Here is a 22,716-nt window from a genome sequence, read left to right as displayed (position 1 = left end):
CCTGCCACAACGCTTCCAACTTGGCGAAAATGGTTTAGTCATGGCATTAGCAACTTGCTTTTTTGTCTCAAAACACCAGAAACTCCTACTGGAATAATACATATTTCTCTGACAAAATCTGTTGACAAAGAGCACCAAGAAAACCTGCAGAAGGAAAAGCAACTACTTGTTTTCTGAAACGTGTCCCCAGTCCTGAAGGCTTCCGCCTAATTTTTCACATGTAACCAAGCCAACAGTAGCCATCAGCGCTTGTTGTTACTATAAGGCAAATCACGTGCCTAAGTGTTTACAAAATCGTACTCCCTAAATATAGAATATCAGCTGAAGTAGGAAAAAATGTACTATGTACAGACAGTGTGGTTAAACATGACTAGCCCCATTATACAATACAGTGGTTTTGAACATGTATTAATAAAAAAAAAAAATTATTTCAATGGGCGAGAACATTTGACTTGTTTATTATATAACACCAAAAAAAAGTAACCACTGACAAGAACCATGCAACTCTCTCCATCGTGTAGCAGAGAACAAGCAGATGGTTGCAAAATGGGATGCGTTTTTGAGTTTGTTTTTCAAAAACTACACCTCCCCGCCAAAAAAACCCAAACAAACAAACAAACAAAACCCAACCAAAACAAAACAAAAATAAAAGGCACAACCAACTTTTAGTGACCACTGCTACAGGATGTATGCAGAAAAAGAAAGTGCTGGAGCAGACTCGGTGGTAGTAGGCAAGACCAAGTGTGCTGCCACTTTGAACCTCTGTTACCTACATGTAACTAAAATATTTGTCTGCCCTGGGATTTCAATCGTATCATAGGCAAAACGCCTAGAAAGGCTCGGTATTCTGAAAATAAAAATCTGCTGCCTCTTCAGTAGCCGCTTGCCCTCCTCCTGTTCTTAGAATTGGAAAGTAGTTGTAGGCGGTGTTTGAAGACCACCAAGTCTTTAAATATCTTTCAGAGAGAAGTTTGGTTCAACTCTCCTGGAGTTCACCGTCCGAGGAGAAGAGTTACGCCCATGTCCAACTAATAAAGATTGCAATGAACTGCACTGGCCACAGGTGACTACCAAGTTGTCTGTATGGCTTTTTCAAGGAAATCGTTTGAAGATTGCAATGAACTGCACTGGCCACAGGTGACTACCAAGTTGTCTGTATGGCTTGCTAAGGTAACTCGTTAGAGTCACGGATTCTCACAGCCATAAAAAGCAAGTCCATCGATAATGAACTGCGCAAGGTTCATGAAAGCAACCTGTAGAGTTTGCTTGGACTAGAGACCAAGGTAACGACGTATAAAAAGGGAAAAGCCAACAAAGATGTGTAAAACTATAGTACCAATTATACAGCAACCCAACGCCTGTAGGATACTTACTATTTTTCAGCCCGGTTCGTTTTGGTTTGCTACAAACTTGTAAGTTATTCCATAAGTTCAGTAAGGAAGTACTTTTTGAAAAGCACTATCTGATTTGGGGCACAGCACAGCCCCCTCTAGGAAAAAAAACAAACTATTGAGTAGAACTGATTTACACAAATATCACGCAAATGATGCTTGATTTCTAGACACCAATGTTTTTCCCCCTCTGGGTAGGCAGGGAATAATAAATGTTTGACCCCTCTTCCCTTCAAGCTCAGCACCGCTTTTGGCACTCACTTAAGTGGAAGAAAAAGCAGAGCACAGAGGCCTTTCACTCCCTGTGAGGCTACCGACGACCATAGAGAACACAGAGAGGTTTTCTTTTCCACTGACTGCAAAAACGGGTTTAGTCTGTACGTTTCATAGGGAGAAAATTGCAGAGCAAACTGCATTCTTTCACAGCTTCCAAAGTTTTCTAACGGTTGGGCGAGCACTGGTTAGAGTTTGGTCCGTTAATTTGCCTTGCAGGGCTCACTTGGTAAGCCTCAGCATCCTTCTGTTTTCTTTTGTACAGCAGGCAGCACAACGACATCCGCAACTGGAGAAAAATGTGTGTAGGAAGCCAAGGTCTTTTTAAAAAGATCTGATTCGGTTTACGAAGTTCTCCAGGTCGAAATACGGATTTAGGGAAGTTAACATATGAAGCTCCTTGAACCTGGGCAACTCCAGATGCATTTGTAAGGCTGTTGCAAACTCAAAATTCAAAGCAGGAGTCCAGCTGGTCATGAGGGGAAGCTGTGAGTAAGGAGTATGAGAACTCAAGCCATCTAAGATGCTGCAGCTTTGCATAAACCGTGTGATAATCTCTTCCCTACATCTTCCTGCCAGCCACCCTGCTCTCACACCGTGGCAATTGCACAGCCTGGCAACTGATTTAGGGGTTTTAGTAGCATCATTGCTCAGGGTAGAGACAGAGAGGTTTCAAATCCTTAATTATTCTGGATACTAAATCATCATGCAAGTCTCAGCAATAGCGCAGCTACCGCACCAGTATGACACCTGTTTCATACCATTAAATTTCCAGGGATCACTTCCCGGCATTAGGATGGATATCTATATTAGCAATAGAGGCACATTCTCTAATCTTTGCAATTCAGAAATACATGCTGTTGCATCTATGACTACTAGCAGCACTATTCGCGTAGGACTTAAAACGCTCTTTTACATCACCGACTTTTATAATTCAAACATTACGTGACAATCTTTGCTAATAACTAAGGGCTAGAACCAATAAAAGACTTACATGTCCAAAGCAGGACACTTAGGCAGGACTGAAGCACCTGCATCCAAAATGGCAATACAGACCCCTGATCATCTGTCATTTAACACTAAAGGTACTCCCATTCTAAAACTTGGAAAAAAGAAAACTCTCAAAGACTAGCCTCTTATTTTCAGCTTTAAGCGTTCATGTCGTCAAATATATCCCTTGCGTGTGCTGATGAACTGGAGCAGTTATTTCAAAAACAGGCTTATACTTATAAATATTTCACCCACACAAAGTTAATAATTGCCAAATACACGGTAAGACAATTTATGACCGAGCCGCCTAAGCCCAAAGCTGTAACACTCGCGTAAGAGGCTCAGGTAAGAAGCCGAGTCCTGGGAGTCATTTACCAGTGGACAGCAGCATTATCCCGTCCATGGGCTTGGGCGTGGGGACAAAGCCATGAACGGTACCGTACGCAATTAAGCTTCATTACGCAATCACCCAAACGAAGATCGGAGTAGAGCGCCCCAGTTAACAACTCATAACCACCTCCCTCAAAGTTATTTGTAGGTGAGCTTTGGGCACTACTTCATGATCGGTTTAACCTCTGTCCTCAGGGCAGTATTTTGAAGATGTTGGTTAAAATGATTTAGTACTTATTTTTTTAATTGGACTAAGTTTTTGTGAGGCATTCAGAGCACGGAGTATATTGATCTCCGTATTTTCATCTCTGCTCCCAACTCAACTTTTGACATAGTAATTAAGGGATCGCGTGAGACTCTTTCAGATCATCCTAACGAAAACACTGAAGAAAGCAAGCCAGGAATATTTCTTTAAATGCAAATGAAACTCAAAGATAACGGACTTTGAATAAATATTTTATCAGCCCTACTCTTCACTTCACTGAACAATCATTTTTTTTTATGCCATGGGAAATATATTTGCCATTATAGGATTTCTTTTAGAGATGCGTTTTATACATCTGCTCTATCCTATTGGGTACCTAAACTATGTTTATTTCTCACACCAGCATTTTTCGGCGTGTAATCCAACAGAATGATTGCTCAGACAACCTACAGTAGATCTAGACTATTACACTCGCAGCCACTACTGGTTTAGGCCCAAGAGCTCTTCTCCAGGGTCACCAGGCTAATTGCTCTGCTGGTTTAAAAGGTGAAACGCAACTTATAGTGCACTTATTTTGATCGCTGGAGAACTTGGTCGTGTTTCTTTAACCGTGAGTCCTTGCTTCAAAAAAAGAAAACTGCTACTCACAAGAAACCTGAACTCATTCTCAAGTCTGTTGTTAATCATACAGTGAATTTCTCTACCCCAGGAGAAGACTAGGAGTGACCCACCGGCCACGAGGTGAAAACCAGTCAACTGGAAAGAATTTTAGCAGCAATAACACGGTAGGGTAACACATCCATAGTTACAGATCTACTTTCAACATACCAGTTAATCACACTTGGCATAAATAGCAGCCTGAGTGAGTCTGTGTATCAATAATTATATAAACCCGGTGTGGGAACAGGAAAAGAAATGAGGAACAACAAAGAATGCTGCTGAGAAATACAAATTCCTGAGCATTGCTGGGCAGAGTAAAATGCGGATGAAGAGAAGGAAAGGGTTGTAAGACTGGAACCAACTACTACTGATTTTATCCATCACAATACTCTCACTACTTAGGAATGTAGAAAGAAACATACAGGTTATCCTGATGTGTTAAAGCTTCCCATTTTGTCTGTCAGATTCGCAAAGAAACCGAATTGAGAACGTTTCACAGTGGGATAAGATAAAAGTTGAACAGACCAGTCTTATAATGCTATTTACAAATAAAATTTTAAGGTGAGACATATTGCAAAAAAAAATATTGTATTTTTTTCTTTTCTCTGTTTTTTAAACTTAAATGTATCCAACATGGCTGGAATTTGGCCGAGAAGGCAATCCTGCTCTGGGTGCTGAAGGAGGACTCTCCTCAGTAGACAACTAAAACTGCAACACACGCGACCAAGCAGGGTAGATACACTGAAAGGGCAATCAAGCTGCAGCTCAGCACTCCGTGCCTCAAAATGGACTCAAGTCATGTCAATATTTACCAATTTGACTACAGGATGCTCAAAGAAGACCGCTCCTGCTGGGTAAGGCAGGCCGTTAATGCAGTCCTGAGCGGAGGAAGCGGACGAGGAAGGAACAAACCCTGTTCTGTGGCGTAAAGGCTAAGGAACTCAGCTGGGGAGAGGAGAAAACTGCCTTCTGCCCCCAGAGTTACCCGGCTGCCTAGCCTGACCCAGCGAAATCATTCTGAAAATGGGGACCAGCGCCTGCTTTCCCAGCAGAATGGCTCCAGCGCCAGATTTCTCCCTCTACCACCCTAAGACTTGGCAATTACAACATACTGCAGGGACAGAGCAGATTTTGATTCCACCATGTGGAAGCTAGCACAGAACCCCTATCTCCAGCCTTCTAGGCAAGCATTCTCAGCAGCAAGAGCAGCTGCAAAAAGTGAGCATCCCTATTCAACCACCAGGAATTTCGGTGAATGTGGCCACAGCTGCTAGGCTTTGGGTTGAACTCAACGCTGTCCAGCCATACTAGATGTTTTCTGGAGACTATTCTCTCAAGAGACTGGAGATGAGTTCAAGTACTTTGTTTCAGCAGCACCGTGAGGATAAGTGAACATTCGATATCTAGTTGTTCCCCAGAGCAGGGTTGCTGAGAAGACGCAGGCACCTTTAGTTAGACAGGTGTGAAACCTATTTGAGGTGTCCTGAGGACACTTAGAAGGTTACTGGATCTTAAGCTTCCTGGATCGCTTTGACTCAGACACCTAAATTGCACTCGAACCTTGCTGTAGGTGCCAAAATAGGCACTTCAGCTCCTCCGGACCTTTAAACCCGACACCTAAAGACATCTGAATATATGATACTGAAGTACTGTTGTCAAAAAAAGCATATATAATCACACTGATCCTGTGCAACTTGCTGAAGGTGACCCTGCTTTGGCAAGGGGGTTGGATGAGATGATCTCCAGAGGCCCCTTCCAACCCTGACCATTCTGTGATTCTGTGTGATTTCCATAGCACTGATTAGTGATAATTATTCATCTACCTTCATTTCTCTATGGATTATTTTCTACACACAAATTTCACTTAATACAAAATTGTATCCACCAGCTATAGTCACCTGGCTCATCCTCTGCCTCCTTTACAAATACAGACAATTGGGGTTTATTCCTCCAGCTCTTTGGACCTCACTACTGTTTCCAAAAGCGTTGAATTCTAGATAGCCGTTCCACTAGCTATAACTTGGTTGCAAGTTATTTTATCTTAAATATTTAAAATGAGACAAGGGTCCCAGGGCACTGGGGGAATTCTCAGTGTCTCCCACTCTCTTCATATGGTATGTGATAATTGATAACTTACTTTCTCATATACTAAGACTTCCAGATTAATTGTACAGCCTATGAAGACAATGTTTGGAGGATATAATCAGTGACTAAATCTCGGTTGCATGGTCGCCTGTAATCCAAAACGGGTTCCACGTTTCACAGTTTCATTGCTTTAGCTGCTGCTGTTTAACAACTTTACTGCAATACAGTTCGTTATCGTTACAGGGGAATAGATGCAAGAACAATTGCACGGCTTACTCATGGTGGTGGTAGTTGTGCTTATTGCATTTGTCCTGCCTTGCTACTCTTTCACAGAGCCAATAGGTTGAAAGATGATCAAGCAAAAAGGTATAATCAACACAACTCCCTTCTCCCATTCCCGATTATTTGCTTATTTTGGAAGATAAGGAGTTTTGACAGCAAAGTACATTAGTCAGAATAATATTTGAAGCTTCGAAATCTGCTGACCTCCAACAGAACCAAGGACCTGGTTTGCTGCAGGCAGGGAAGACTACAGTTCCACTTGCAGAGTATCAGAGGATTTGGTACCAATCGGGATCCTACTCTAAGATCGATTACAGGCATTGGATTTCTCTCCCTCCTTTAACACAAAACAAAACCACAATGTGTTTACCGCCATTACGGATGGGTAACCTTGCTAAAGCTTGCAGCTGTAACTTGCCGTGTGATATCGTATTATTACATGACCTTCACTGTTTATATAGTCGATAGAACATAATTAAATGACTTCATAGAATCAAATTAATTTCTCCTATGCTGAATTCATTTTAAAATAGAATCAATATTATTTACCCTACCTGACAATAATGCCCTGTGCTTCACATAAGATTGATTCAGTACCAGCAGGTAGTTATCAATGAATGCACTTTGCTGTGGTAAATGAACACAATCAATACTCAGAAATGTGAGTTTTCTGGCATATGAATTGTAACTGAAGTGAAGGTTGAGTTTTGTTCAGGTCTTTTTACTACTTCTTTTAGGTTTCATATAAGGACAATCTGAATTTCACAGTCAGCACCAGTACAGTAACCATCTGAAAAATTACCAGGCAGCACCACTGCACATTGAACATGCTTATCCTCTGACAACGTTATGCCACATGAGATAGCAGGCAGAAAAAAGGAAAACTCAAGAAGGAAATATCAGAGATTCTCAGTATTTCTTGACAAACATGATTGTTTGAACTTTTAAGCATCACATGAGTATCATGTGAAAGAGAACTCTGTATGGTGAAGGGCACCATTGCATGAAGTTCAATTGCTCTGTTCAAAACTGAGTAAGAAAGAAAAGCTATAGTTCTTGGAAGGATATCCCAAGACATCATTTTTCATTTAGAAAAAAAATTTATGAATGTAGTATCAGTTAATATAAGCTAAGAATCATTTTAAGTTGCATTATCTACACTGAAAACAAAACTAACATCAACAAGATTGACATAACTTCTGTGACATAACTTCAAAATGAATTAAAAACAGGGACTTTGGCAAAGTCATTTCATTTACGGCAATTTTAAAGTAAAACGTGTGAAAAAGAGATTTTTAGAAGACATTAAAGATACGGCTGCCCAGGATCACTCCCTTTCAGTGGGAGCTGGTCTCCTGGTTGCTCTTTCTCCCTTATCAAATGTGTCCTTGAATCCCCATAATCCTTCAGATTTTAATCTTTTTAGGCAGTCCTCATTCTTCCCAGAGTAACTAAAGATACGGCTGCCCAGGATCACTCCCTTTCAGTGGGAGCTGGTCTCCTGGTTGCTCTTTCTCCCTTATCAAATGTGTCCTTGAATTCCCATAATTCTTCAGCTTTTTAATCTTTGGGAAGAATGAGGACTGCCTAAAGAGTAACTTAAGCTAACTTGCGCTGTTTCTGAAGTCGCGCTGCACCAGCCATTTTCCCAGCTACCAAGGTACTGCTCCTTCTTTCTCGCAAGTTCCTCACCCTTTCCATGTACGGAGCAATTCCACTTTTACTTTCTAGAAAATTGTAGGAAGTACACTGAAGAAAAGCACTTCCATAGCACACTTGGTCCCATGTTTTACTACGGACTTAGTATTCAGATATTCTTTGTGTAAGAGCCAAGAAAACAAAAGCAGACTGCTTTAGGATAACATTGGCACATTTTTATAGATTTACTCAGAGAGAGGTGAACGGTGATTTTAAATATAAACAATCTTCACAGTTCACATCTTTCAGAAGTCAACTACAACATCACAGCTTTTTTATACGTGCGTTTTAAGACTGAAGTTGGCTTTCTTAGAAAAAACCTGTAAATTCATGAAAAACTAAAGTAGCTCCTTTCCTTAAAAAAAAAAAAATCTGACCATACATAACATCTATCATTCTTTTGATGTCTGCTGGCAAAAAAATACAGCAAGCCAGTATGTGTCATCCACCTTTCCTTGCCTTTACCTGTGTTTCATAAAAACATCTTTATGTCAACCATAATCCACCACGATTCTCCCAAAAATAGCATAAACGCTATATCTAGCTTCACAGAATAAAGATAAAACAGAATCGCAATTAAAAATCTATGCTTAAAATTATTTCCCCTAAAATATTAAACCACAAGCAGAAAAGAAGCTTCCATAATTTACATTTCAAGTGCCCGCAATGACATACAGTAATCAATACAACATATGTTCAATGCACAAGAGCTACTGTAACTGCTGGAGTCCAGAAAACCGAAGGTTTGCCAGTGGGGCAGTGAGGCAATTTAATATCTAGCAGTCAACCACCACCTAGGAATACTTCTTCTCTCTGCTGTTCTTTCTTTTTGTTTCTATTCCTCCCAGCCTCATTTTCCCAACATTCGACTATTTAATTTGAAACACCAGTTATTAACTGGCGTTATAATTCCATTAATTCATTTAACATTCACATCAACAAAGTTACATCCAGGGAAAAAAAAAAAAAACACATTACGCTTCCCTATCACATGCAGAACCTTACTACCTGAACACACAAAGAGCAATCATCATCTGATTAATTTATATTTACATTACACTGTTTCTTTTTATCATCTAAGTTTAATCTTCATAAATGATATTTATAAATAATATAAGCATATACATCTACACTGTATACGTACAAGTCATACACACATATTTACATGTGTGCATAAATATATTTACGTAAGTAGATATACATGTGAGAATTTAGTTCTGTTTTGAGGCTTACAAAACCTTTTCTCTTACCGTTGCAAGAGTTCTTTCCTGTGCAAGAATGTATTTGGGGGGGTTACGTGGAGGGGGGTTTATTGTGATCAGTAGCACAAAACACGGAACAAAACAAGGCTTTCTCTTGTCTCATACATTTTGAAAGGCATCCCGAAGGTAGTTTTCTTCTTCAGTTAAGGTATTAGACAGTACCTCACACGTTAAAGAGAAACTCTGTCGGTAATGCTCCTGGTAAATTCTAGGCTCTAGCGGAAACTTCCCGTAACATCTCACCCAGCTTTAGGGGTGAGGTTCAGGTACCGTTGCCATTTTGGATGCTTTAAGGTGTCCCATTCGGCTTCTGCATGCTGCTCTAGAAAACCACAGGGCACCTATAGGTCCTGCGTTATAGCTACCAGCTCCCTATAGAGGTCTTGGCTACATTACACGCGTGAAAGTTAGGTATCAAAGTTTGAAGAAGGGAACTTCGACTCCTTTACAGACCAGGCAGAGAAGCACATGGAAGAGAATCGCCCCTGGAAGTACCTGATTCTCTCTACTGACCGAGTAATCTCAGATTGCCATGGCCAAATTTTGGCCAATTCCATTAGGGCACGTGAAAGTCAGAGTGCTGTTCCTCAGAATTCTGGAAAATGCTGTCCCTGAATCAGGGAACATCAGCAAAAGAGACGCAGGACAGAAAAACACAACTACGCTCTCCTTTAAAAGGAAGCACAGCTATGTAGTTTTATCACAGTGGGATAATGGGAACAACCTCTTTGTGAACGGCCCTTCTGTGAAAAAACAAAAATGAGGTGAGATAGCGTTTCATAAATTTGCTGGTGGATGGTTGGGAGGGAGTTTCACGGCTTTCCTCCGTGGCAGTTGAGTTTGCTTAAGACAAAATACCAATAGCTTCTGAATTTTCTACAGGCAGTTTATCTAAAGGAAGACATTACTGGACTCGGAGATGTGGAAAGGACCCTGGGCTGTGGGGCCAGGAGATGAGGACTCGTCCACAAGGTATACACCAAAGACTTTCGCTTAGTCCTTGAGTAAGGCAGAGCTTGTAGGAGTGGGGTAGGAGATTGGCAGAACGTGCACATATGCAGACATGGTGAAGGAGAACAGGGTTGAAAAGGCCCACAGTGACAACAAGGCATAATTTTTCTTGAGATTCTTGGCAGTCCTGGTCATGACTGCAGCGTATGTCCTCTCCCTTCAACAACTGCTTGAAGCGCAGAGGATTTGCCTGAGTAGTACGGCAGCATAAATACACAAGTGACCACATATTATTTCTGATTTGAGCAATATCTCATTTACTCACTGCTCAACGTGGAATTCCAAACAGGCAAGCTTAATCATTTTAATTTCCAGTTATTTTACCCACTTTACTAATTACCATTACAGCACTGATTAGTTTGTAATAGTTATTCATTAGCTGCAAGTTGAACAACAGCTGATTTGGGGTAATTGCTTCCTTGACACGTTCTGGGGACTAAGTATTTCATAGTCACCAGATGATGACTCTGACAAAACGCATGGTCAATAGTAAAGACTCAAAGAATCAGTGGTGAAGCTCTAAAATACTCTCAGAATCACCTCCACTTTTCTGCATGTGGATTATTTGGTAAAACCAGCTTTCCTCCAGCCAGAGTAGCCAAGGATGTTATTGTAGATCATATGTTATGGAATAGAAAAATTAGAAAAATAGAAATTTAAAAAAAAATAGAAAAATAGACTTTGAGACAGTTCATATTATGCCTTGTGTACTTGGTCTTGGAGAAAGACTCATTTTTTCCCCCAAGGCCCTCCTTACAGCCAATTACAACGTCTTGTTTCTGGAGAACTGTTCGTTTGTCCTTGCACTCAGCCTTCTCCACCTTATCCCATTGATCCTCAGTGACAAAAACATCTTCCTCAGACAAAAATCACGTGAGGAGAATATTTCTTGTTTCATCGGCTTGGAGTTGTCATGGCTGGAAATACAGGTTATTTCATAGAGAAGACATTGAAACTGGGGCCAGAGGATGTGCCTCTGAAACATCCCCAGGCATCTTCCTCATTCCCCTTGGCCCATTTAGAGATTTCGTTTTCTCTTGCCATTTTGTTGGGGGCTGAGTTTTGCATCTCATCTGGAGGAAGCATTGATCAAGCCCCATCATCCTTACTACCTCCCATTTAACCGGACAGCAAGTGTAGGACACAACAAGATATAGGATCCTAGAGACAGGATATTGATTCCTTTTTCCGCTGAGCGGTAAATTTGTTATCTGTGGGATAGTCTTTTATCCACTTGTGGAAACTCACAGAAATTTCTGACTTTGATGTGGCCAAGAGGGTGTGCAGCCCTTGGACTCATCCCAATAAATCTCCAAAGTAAGCCGCTCTAGTGGTTATGTTCCAGATCTTAAATACCAGGTGTGATCTCAGGAAAATGTATTATTGGGGAGGAGTGAGTTAAACCCTGTCAAAAACTATCCATGTTCAGTTATCCGAGAGCATGGGCGAAGTGAAGGTAGCTCCAGCAGAATTTCCTTGCTCTTACTGCTCGGCTCTCTTCAAAGTCCTGTCACTTACAGTTTTCGCTACAATGGGCTACAAACTGAAGACCGGAGCTTTGCAATTCTGTTTCATGATCCTCACACCTTAGAGATTGAATGGATTTGTTTTCAGATCCAGACTGTTCCCCCAAAGATGGGAATTCACAATGAGGAACAAACATGAGGCTTAGAAGGACAGCAGCTGCATAACGCTACTCCCCCAAATGATTTGAAAGGGCTCAGAATCAAAAACAATGGAAGAAAACAAAACAGTAGCTTAGTTCATATGCCCAGAACTAGAAAACCTAAGATGTAACTATTTGGGAAACACCCAAGCCTTTTCCTTTAAGCCTCGAGTCATTTCTTTACTCGATGGAACACAAATACAAAGCACAACATTTAGCAGAAACAAAACCAGACAGAAATACCGGACTGGACACAGGGCAGGTCAGAAGAACTTCAAATGGGAATGGGGTTTGTTATAGCTAATCACAACACGGAGGACAGATCAAATGACCTCCCAATATATCTCGTACTCTATGAAACTTTAACAATGCCTCAAAAAAAATTGTACGTAGTGGGGGAAGATGGAAGTGATGAATTTACTTTAGACGCCTTTCTTAGCAACTTCTATTTTTACATGATTTGATCTGTCCCCTTTGCCCATCACCCAAAATAATACTGACACCGCTCCTCCCCTGCCAAAGTCACCCCCCCCAACAAGTTCCACAACGAGTTCCATTGATTTTCAAGACATATTGTCAACTACCTAATAATTTAACTGGTGGCACAGCTCTTTCGGTTGAAGCTTCAGTTTCCCAAACAAAAGCTAACCACCTGAGACCACAGAGGACAGGATATGAGCTACTTATAGCAACACTGGACCAGTGAACAAGAATAGCAGGAAAGCTGCTTATTTTATTTTATTTTTTTTCTCCAGCAAAGGCCTTTGAAGTAAACTATTTATTAAACATTATAATACTCGAAACAAAAATCTTTGAAGGCAGGTTATCCTCCTCTGCACCATGTCCCGTTGTGAATGAATTGCTTCCTTTTCCTTTTGGGAGTTTTTTCACTTGTGAAACTGACACTCAAATTGTTCTCTGAAGCCACTCGGGTGAGCCCTCGCCTTCGCCGAGAGGAATAATCCATCCATCAACAAAGGGATCATTAAAAATATTTATAACTCAAACCACTTCAATATCCCCACGCCGTAAGCAGCCATCCTGTTCATCAGGCGGTGTTATATAAATACAATAAATAAGTTCCTTGTGCACAGAAAAATAGTATCGATTAATAAGTAATGATGCAGCCAGATCATTTGAAGAGAAACAAGCGGTCTAACAGCGAGACTTAATTTTTCACTTTTTTAATTTAAAAAAAAAAAAAGCACATTCTCCCCACTAACCCTGTTACTGATGACTACATGTGGGTTTCCTTTGTTCTTCTGATTAACACATTTGTCTCTCTCCCTCCCTGTTGTTGAAAGAACTCATTTTTCCTCTACAGTATCACCAAGATCATTGGGAGTTTCAAAACCAGACTCAGAGAATCGCCTTTACAAACACACATATTCGAGCGGCAGCGACAGACCTGTCGCACACGACCCTGCATTTGCATCTTTGAAAATCCGGCACCGATGCGCAGCGAAGAAGGGCACTGCTCTGAAACAACCGCTCAGAACCGTCTGAGCCTGAGAATTTCTCCGGCCAAAGCCTGGGAAATAATCAGAAGTGAACTGAAACTCCCACTGGGCCACCGTGCATGCCTGCATAGTAAAGATGTCACTGGCAAGCTACAGACAAATTCACATTAAAAAGGGTCTTAATAATCCTCCTTTGAGAGGAGTAACTTACTCCAAGTGAGAGACGGTGAGAGAAACCTAAACTATCGGCATCCTGTTTTCTGAAAGACGGAAGGATCTGCAACTTCCACTGATGTGCATGGAAGTAATAGTGATCTACCATCTCTGAAAACCTAATCACAAAAATACGACTTAGAGTTCCTCAGTATTTTCTTAATTAAGCAGCAGACCCAGCCTTTATTCATGCAAAATAAGGCACTCTTCAGCGAGTAGGCACATTTTCTCCATTTGTTCTGCCTTCTGCTTTCAGGTATAACCTGGCACACGTACAAGCGATGATCAAGCACTAAGAATGTTGAATCATTTTCTTCCCTATCTCCGAAACATTTGTCCGTCTGAGAATACATTTCCATTACATACCATATTTTTGCATTTCACCTTCCACAAACACCTATGAGCAATTTTAAAAACATGTATAAGGCATTTTGGTGGGGTTTTTTTTAATCAAAGCAAAGCTCTCCTTGCAAAAAAAGTAAAGCTAGCCTCCAATAAAATGCTTTCTTGGGTATGGAAGTATTCTAGATGTCTCCTACTTGAAGTCCGTCACCACTAACTAGCCGTAATTTATCTGTGCTACATATAAATCAAATCGATTTATACTAGTGAGCAAGTGACATTTTGTATTCCCACCAGGCTAAGCTGAAATTCGGTAGACTTCCTCAACTCCACGGTACTGACTTTCGAAGAACAAAGAATCCATCCTTTAACCATTTTTCTTGTTGTTGGAGAGCATCAACATGCCTGTAGCCATGTTATCACCTCTACCATAAGGCCATAGTGTCAGGAAGCTGGATAAATGACACACACTTGTAAAACTGGTACCAGTGGCAACCACTGAAGTTCTGGAGAACTTGGAGAAGGATTCTCTCCGGTGGGGAAAAAAGAGAGTGTAAGCTCATAATTTGCTGGAGATTTTACAAGCTTTCTACGGAACCCAAGTGCAGAGACAACTCTGAAAACAAACTGTTATAAATGAAAAAAAGATTCCTTGGGCGTTCGTAATTGTTTTACCTATGAATCCTTATTCACATGCAAATTACTGGGAAAAGCAGTACATAAACTGGAGAGTGTGACCTATTTCCTCTGACTAACTGAGCTCACTCCAACAGGTTTTGAGTAGGGAACAGAAACTAAAATGAACATAGCTAAAGAATGGATCAAGATAAAAATGTCTAGACAGATCTCAAGCATGTCAGTATTTTAAGTGCTCTTTAAGTCACTTTTTAAGTACTTTCAAGGATAAGGACATGCTGAATCGTACACTTTAGCACTTTCCTAAGGGCCTTAAATGTGTCAGCAGCCTCTAGCTCTACCAGCTCTAAGGTGCAGTTGATGGTCTGGAGTCACTCTTCTGAACGGACCACTTCAGTGGTCCCATTCCCAAATCTTTTAAAAAGCCTAGTAAGTTATTTGGCAAAATTGCTGATTTATTTTGAGCAGTCTCGGAACAGCCACAAAATTAAAACTCTTCAGTTCCTCTGTGAAATTGCTTCGCTTCAAAATTCAGTACGAATGAGTCAAAGGGAGGAGGAGGTGGTTGTAGGCTCTTGCCTCCCCAGGACTCTTCCTATCAGAAGATTTTTCAGCAGTTTGCCTTCACACCTCCAAGTAGAGTTGGATCTCATTCCCGAGTTCCCCAGTAACATGCCTCATTTGTTCCAACTGTTTAAATCTAAGCCTGAATTTCAATCAACTCACCCTCTGGCAACGCAGGCACAAAGTGAATAAGGAACTTGCAGGGTGAAATGAAGAAATTAATAAAAGATTTCCATGATTTCTCCAAGATCATGCAATTCAGTTTCACAGCAAATTAACTACATGTTGTATTTGCATAGCAGATTTCAATATATTTTTAATTGACAATGAATTAATTTTTACAACTTTTTTTTGTGTTTCCATTTTTGTTATAGAGTAAATAAAAACTTTTTGGCTGTTACTTTAAAAAACACTTTTCCAGCCATGCATTGATCTGCCCGCGTACTTAGCTCATGCATTGTATTCCTCACCACTGCACGTTCTGCACTTCTTCAACACCACAAATTGCGCTACGTGTCCTCACGTGCCAAAACTTTAAATCAAGTTCTGTCCGTTTTTCCAACTTCTTTGCAATCCTCACTGAATCAGCTGCAAAGACACTGCGTGTTCAATAACCGTGGTCTGGAACTGTGGTGGAGAGGAGGAAGGCATCCAGGGGAAATCAGAGGGCAAAGTGGGGACTAGGCAAAAGCAATTTGCAATTATTAAAGTAGCTACTGGAAAGGAGTTTCATTCATGCTTTTAGCTTTGTTGGTTAGATCAATTAGAGACACTCTCCCAGTAATGCAAGCAGAATCTGGGCCTTAATATGCATATACCTTTGCAAAACCCTTTCAAGTGTATGAAAATGAGCTTTGAAATAAAGGCAAAACCAGCTCATTACATCATTTTCAGACACCATTTATATCAGCTAGTGCCATCTCCAAGATTCATAATAGCATGATTTTATTAATTCTCATAAAGTCTGATTTTGCATTCAGGCAGTCAACATGATTTTAAGTGCCAATATCTCAACCCGAAAGTCAGTAAAATATAAAATAACATCAGTAGAATATTAAAGTCTCCCACTGAGATAAATAGAAATATGAAGGTTCAGACAGAGCCAAATAGATCAGTGCTCACTTCCTACTCATTATGTGCTTTCAGCTAGCACAGTACAGTTTTATAATTTGATAGAAAAAAAAAATTATACTTTTTAGCTGTTTTCCAGCCTGACTTTCTAAGGCTGCTCCTCCCTTTAAAAATGGCATAGTATTATTACCCATAAAATAAACCTACGACTACCGAACGAGCTCAGTTCAATGATGGCCCTGTTGCTGGGATATATATTCTTTTCTCAAAACAAGTCTTGGGAGGAACACCAAAAGCCAGGGGGGGAAAAATTAAAAAAAAAAAAAATAAAGCGGGGGGAGGGAAGGAGAAGTTGTTCTTTGACATCCTCCTTACTTCAGAACTTATTTGTAGTTCAGAATGGAGTCAAATGTCATATCGGCAATTAAACTTTGACTTCTACTGGAGCAATATTAATGTAGAGCGAGTCCCAGAGCAGCACTGCCCAGCCCCACGCTTGGGGTTAGCTCCAGTGCTAACCAGCACGTTGCTGACCGACACAGGAAATCCCTCTCCTGTTCCTTCAGTTGAACTGAAGGGCTGGCATAAAGAAAATGTCCAAAGTATTAACAGCAACAAAACCGACACAGGCTCGGAGCCAGCTTTCAAAGGCATTTAAGTACCTAACTTGCATTAATTTTAGTGGGACGAAGTTGCCTCTGAAAATCTGGCCTTCAGTCTTCACTTTTCTTAAGCCACTCCAGATCCTGTGGCTCTGTCAGGATGCAGAAGCAATTACATTTCACAGCTTCCAATCCAACAATATATTTTGGAAATCGTTCAAAGTACAGGGCTTTTTTTAACATGAAGTTTCCTTGTCCAATAAAATACGCTGGAACTTTATATACTTGGTATTTGCAGGTCTCGCTCCTTTTTATTTAGATTGCGGCCAGAAGCTCGCAGTATGTTGAAACCACTGACATCCAAAAAACCCTGCTTTCTTCCTTTAGGTGAGAGAAGCATTTAATGGGTGCCAATGCTTTGACAAATACTTTTTATAAAGAGTAAAATATACAATTTCATCTTTGCTGAACACTAATGTAATTGCTCCTGAACAAAACCACTGCCTAAAGAATGCTAATTCCAAAAAGAAGTAACGTAGGTGTTATAGTGCATATAAAAAATCAGAAATTAGCATTTGAGGTGTCCATTCCCATACGACTCCAAAATGAACTCAGCCCAACAAATACCAGTTTGGCTTGTAAAGGAATTCAGTGTAATGAAACACATTGAAAATTAGGAAACCAAATCCTCATTTTGATTCATAAAATAGATGTGCATACACTTGACCTAACAAAATCAATCTGAGAGTATTTTAGTAAAAATAAACATAGGTAGCTGTAACATCTAAAGACAGGCAGCTGCAATATCTGTTAATGCCAGGCCGTTTCACGAGATGATGCTCACACTGCACCGACAGATCATGCCACGCCACCTCCAGAGCAGAACCCGCAAGCCTTCTCCTCACCTGTGCCCATGGCCAGTTTGTCCCTTGCACTGGTTCCAGCTCCCCAGCATCACGGTACAGGGACGGGGAGCAGGTAAAAAGGTCTCAGACAAAACTCTATCCCCTCCCCACCTAAGCTGCAACAGGGAACAGGCAAAGAACTGAGGTGCTGCCTTTTGTGTCCCCCCCGCAACATCATGGGTTGGTCTAATAAAAGATGCTGTTCTTCCCTGAGGAACTTGCCTCCCTAGTTTATACCAGTCAGTTGTTTTCCTTTCAGCAAGTCTTGCTTTTAAGATCTAGTGACATTATACAAAGAAAACACACTGAAAATACAAATATGAGCTCTTTAAATGCTCCTCTTTCCCCAAGAGAAAAGGGTCTGTGGGCTAGTGCGTTAACCTCCTTCACGGTGCAACGCGCATTGCCTCTCCCAGGGAAGAGCAGAAATCTTGTTGCCTTCCAAGGGCACGCTACTGTCTCTCTGACCCTACGAGGCAGTACCCTTCTCCTCCCCAACGGAGTTTATTCCTCGCTGGCCTCTCAGACCTCCTTGAGGCTGGCTCACACGCTTCTGAAAATCACTCCATAAGAGAATAACCCACCTCCCTTTAAGCACCTGCTTGAGTCATTTCAGGAAATGTGTTCCTGACTCAGGCTAATCCTTCCTGGCTAGTCATCTTCCCTTTCCTTCCCAACTCACTCTTATCCTTTAATTGTTGATTTGATCCTTCATGTCCCAAGGCATCAGGGCTCCTTCCCCACTCCTGTGTTCAGCAGGACTCCCTAGGATGTCCAACACCTGGTCAGCCCCATGGCAGGTTATGAGGAAACCTCATTTCAAGTAGAAACTGAAGGCAGGGGTTGCGGCTTAGAGAAGACAAGGGTTTGCTCTTCTTTTAATAAGGTACAAAACTAAAGAATTTACTGCTGCTTATGTAACCTAACAGTTATTCAGGGTTTTTACTCCTTTGCCCTGGTTTAACCTTAGACATCAAACCTGTTGGGGGAACTCAAAAAATGTCAAGTAGTTGCATTTTCTTTCGTCTTTCTTCTGGAACTGAAACAAAACCACCAGCTGATGAATGGCCACTCATAACACAGACATTAATGCAATACTAAACAAAAGGAAAATCACCAAGGCAGTTTGCAAGGCTCCCTGTGATGTACAGTCATCAGGCAACACCGAGACCAGCACTAACCTAAACGGGCTTTGCAAACGCAACCAATACATGTTTCATCATTAATTTTCATGTTCTTATCACACACAGTTGAGTTAATTGGATGTAACGATGATCACATTTCCTCAACCTGTACTAAAAATATAAACAGTGCTTAAAGCAAGAGACAAAGGAAACACTCGAGATGCTTTCACAGGTAAGTTTACAACCTGTACTTGCAAGGTGAAGTACCTGTGTTACTGGCAGAACATACGGAGAGGCCGTCCAGCATATTAAAACGAACAATTTAAGCCATCATTTGGCTCCATTCGCAACACATTCCAGGAACCCCATAAACAAAGACAACATGTGCAACGCTAACTTTCTCTTTTATGCTGACAGCTTTTTTCTCCCATATAATGACCTTCCTGCACAGTGTGTGTTACCATAAAAAGAAACAGAGCCCAGTAAAATTAGAGGAACTGCTTAATATCAAAACGTTTTATCTAAGGAAGACACCATCGCCAGTGTAAATATAAAAAGCACAAGAATTAAAAAGTATTTGTTTTGCTGTCTCTTCTTTAAGTTTAGATTGTTCAAACAAACCCAGCTCGAGTTTTCAGTTACTCTGCACTAGACGGTCCTCCCAAAGGCTGAAACGGTACTCCAGAGAATGTGAACTTGGCTCCAATTTCAGACAATCTTCATCTTCTTTTTTCGACAAAGAGAAAAGTATTTGAATGCTTCGTCTGTAGCCAAGAATTTGGATATGAAAGACACACCAGTAAACAAGTCACCAGAACGGGCCACCACTGCACAGGCTGTAGCGCATGCTTCTTTTTAAAAAAACCTTCTCTGGCTCAAAGGACACCGTTTTATTTTACAAGCAGAATGCTAATGTGAAATTTTAGTTAGAGATTATCTCTCTCATCTAAGTACAAAAGAAAAGCTACATGAATTTTTGATAGAACAGAGCCTAAGTTTGCTATTTTGTTTGTACAAAGAAAAGTAAAAAGGAAGATAAAACAAGAACCTCGCAGCTAGTCGGCTCGGTAAAATGCTGCACCAAACTGAACTACTTTTTTTTTTACAGTTGTATTTGAACTACTAAGGAGAGACAACAACCCTTATTCATAGCATTCATCTTTCTATCAGCATTCCTAGAATGAAAACTGAACCTTTAAAAATATCATTGCTCTGTACCAAACGCATGCTAGCTTCCACCACGGCAACTATCCCACAAAACTCAGGCAAGGCTAATTACAGGTCCTTAGCTTTATTACCTTCTATACCAGCGAGCCATTCAAAAGCCCTATGGCTGCCTGGCAGCTAAGGCAGATATTGCCCTCAGCCAGAAGAGTTTTAATTTTAGCCTCGTACATTCGGTGACAATAGAAGTCTGAAAATCAGAGAAGACACCAGGCAAAAGCTCACACCAGCTCCACTATGGAGCTTCTTGCTCTACAAAGTGGCACACAGGAGAATGCAGCAGTACCGGGCGATGCCGGGGAGATTTCACTGAACGTGCCGGTAAAGTCTCCCTAAGCCGGCCAGAAACCCGAGGGAAGGAGATGAGAGTGATTATATACAGCTGAGCAAGCACAGTACAGAGACTCCTAAATCAGTGATACGGTGTTCACTGCTGGTGGGCTGGGGTAAAAATGTTTACCATCTGTGTTACTCTCTCTTTGTTATGGACACTAATGGAGCCTTCAAACATAAAAGCATGGGGGTGGGGAACAAAAACACGATTAAGCTGAAGTACTTTAAAATCACTTGTAGCTGTATATTACATAAGGAAATCCTGACATGAAATGAAAAATGGGTCGAAACCAAAACAGAGCAGTTTCAGGCTCAGCTCAGGAGGGCTGGGTTAGTCTGTCCCGGAGGTCTAGTTCTGAGCTATCAGGCACAGACAAACCCTTTTGGTACTGAGAAGGGGCTCTGGTTTGGACAGGAGAGCGAGGTATATTCCAATAGCTGCCAGGCCTTTCCGCCCCGGCCTTACCCCGAGCACACCCGCGGCAGCGAGTGTCCTAGGAATCAGCTGCGTTTGTACAAAGCTCTTCCGCAGGGGAACTTCTCCACTGCTCATCTCCTGCTGCTGAGAAGCCACGATGGCCTGGAGAGTACGACAGTCTGTAGTGAAGCCAAAAACTAATACATGCCATTCAGTTTGCAGTCTGTGCATAAAACCAAGCATGTGACTTGCTCGTGCTAGACATCTCATGCTGTCATACGTGAAAACAGGTGGAAATCACAGCCTCCAGCCTGACTTCCATCTCAGACGTATTTTTCCCTCTGTTCATCAAAATTTATGTAAAGGAAAGGAGTTCCAACAACCTGGTATCTCCACTACAACCTCATGTAGTTGCCTTGCTATGTCTTCTCACAGTCCCTCCCTCCCTGACAACCCAGAACAACACTGCAGGGCATCTACGGTAACAGGAGGCCAACCCAGTTTCCTTCAAGCCCAAGGAAGAGAGCTTGGCTCAGACTCTTCTGCTTCCAACTCAACACAACTAGCTATCGGGGTGTCTATTCTCCAACCCCAGCACATCCAAATTCTTTGGCAGCCAGTGCCCAGTTTCATAAGAGCTGTCAGTAATTGGAGGCTAACTCCTCAATTCCGCACAAGCACACAGCACAGCCTCACAACAACGCAAGATCATCCCTCAAGGAGAATAACGCTTTTTCAGAGGAGATCTTTCAGGTAAGTCATTACATCTCTCCTGTTACTGATGCTAGTTCAAACATAACTCTAACAGAGCAAGAGTGGACTTCATGAACCACAAACCAAGCCACAAAGAAGAAAATGAGAGGTGGAATAGCAGTTTGTTGTCCCTACACCTGGAAGGGCCTCCCAGCAGTCTCACCACGCTGAGAGTGGGTTTTGGAACCAACTGGTGCCACCTGCAACATGACCAAAACTGAAACACCACACGGGTTTGAAAAACGCTTTGAGAGCTGACACGAAGTTGGAGAAGAAAAGAATACAACTGAATCAGTCTTGGGCTCAAAATTCACCCCTGCTAACGCACGGTCTCAGCAGATGAACCACTGACGGTGGATCACTCAGCGATGTGCTTGTGAAAACTCCCTCTGGAATTCCAGGGAACTCATGACTTTTGGTTCCTATGCCTCTCAAGAAGTGCTCTAGGATTAGAGTTAAAAGAAAAGGGAGAAGGGTAAAAGACACAGTTTGCCAAAGTGTAGAGCTTCTTCTGGAGAGCAGCAAGTAACAATGTAGGCAAACCTGTGTGGAAACGAGTCGGTAATCGTAATCCTAATAATAAAGGAAAACTCCGTAACTGAAAGAGCAAAGAACAAACCACCGACCCTTCAGATCACAGAGGAAAATTAATCAGATAGTTTTGATACCATTTTTCTAATTCTTACCTTCTCAGTGAACCTTCATGTTCTTGAGGCATGCAGCTAAGATTCTCAAAGTCACACACTTCTCCCTCCAATAATTTATCTATCATCTCACAGAAAAGTGGTGAACTCACACACATCTACAAAAATAAAATAAAGCGTTTACCAGGCAGGCGGGTGGGGTAAGTCCTTTGTTTTGTGTATAGATACCCTTTGCTTGATGCTTTGCCTCCGATACTCTGTTTCCTGCATACCCTACAGATGTTTCTATTAAAATCGTTATTACTTCAGGGCACTAATGGTAGACTGTTTGAGAATTCAACTCATCTCTGGTGATAACCTCTTCTTAACCTTCTATACAGCATCCATCATCACCTTCTAGATACGTTTTGACAGGTTAAGAGACATCAACCTGCCAGAGCGCTCTTGGTCTTCAAACCTTCTTTTATATATTTATATTTTTTATATATATATAAAAATGTAATTTTTTTTTTTG

The 22,716-nt window shown here is 41.3% G+C and overlaps 1 protein-coding gene across 1 annotated transcript in view; it reads right to left on the bottom strand.

Annotated features, from left to right (window-relative positions):
* LOC104158408 (propionyl-CoA carboxylase alpha chain, mitochondrial-like) overlaps positions 1–22,360 on the bottom strand; it is a gene marked incomplete at its 5' end in the record, with an annotated part of 47,068 nt that extends 24,708 nt beyond the window's left edge. Inside the window, 3 exons of the mRNA XM_009696047.1 lie at positions 20,854–20,967; positions 21,722–21,758; positions 22,245–22,360. Of these exons, the coding sequence (XP_009694349.1) occupies positions 20,854–20,967; positions 21,722–21,758; positions 22,245–22,360 (267 nt within the window). The remainder of the gene's footprint in view (positions 1–20,853; positions 20,968–21,721; positions 21,759–22,244) is intronic.
* Positions 22,361–22,716: the final 356 nt, after the last annotated feature.

Source organism: Cariama cristata, unplaced genomic scaffold (genome assembly GCF_000690535.1).
Source record: "Cariama cristata isolate BGI_N322 unplaced genomic scaffold, ASM69053v1 scaffold13982, whole genome shotgun sequence".
In the NCBI taxonomy this organism is placed as follows: domain Eukaryota; kingdom Metazoa; phylum Chordata; class Aves; order Cariamiformes; family Cariamidae; genus Cariama; species Cariama cristata.
This window is presented reverse-complemented; position numbering and strand designations above follow the sequence as displayed.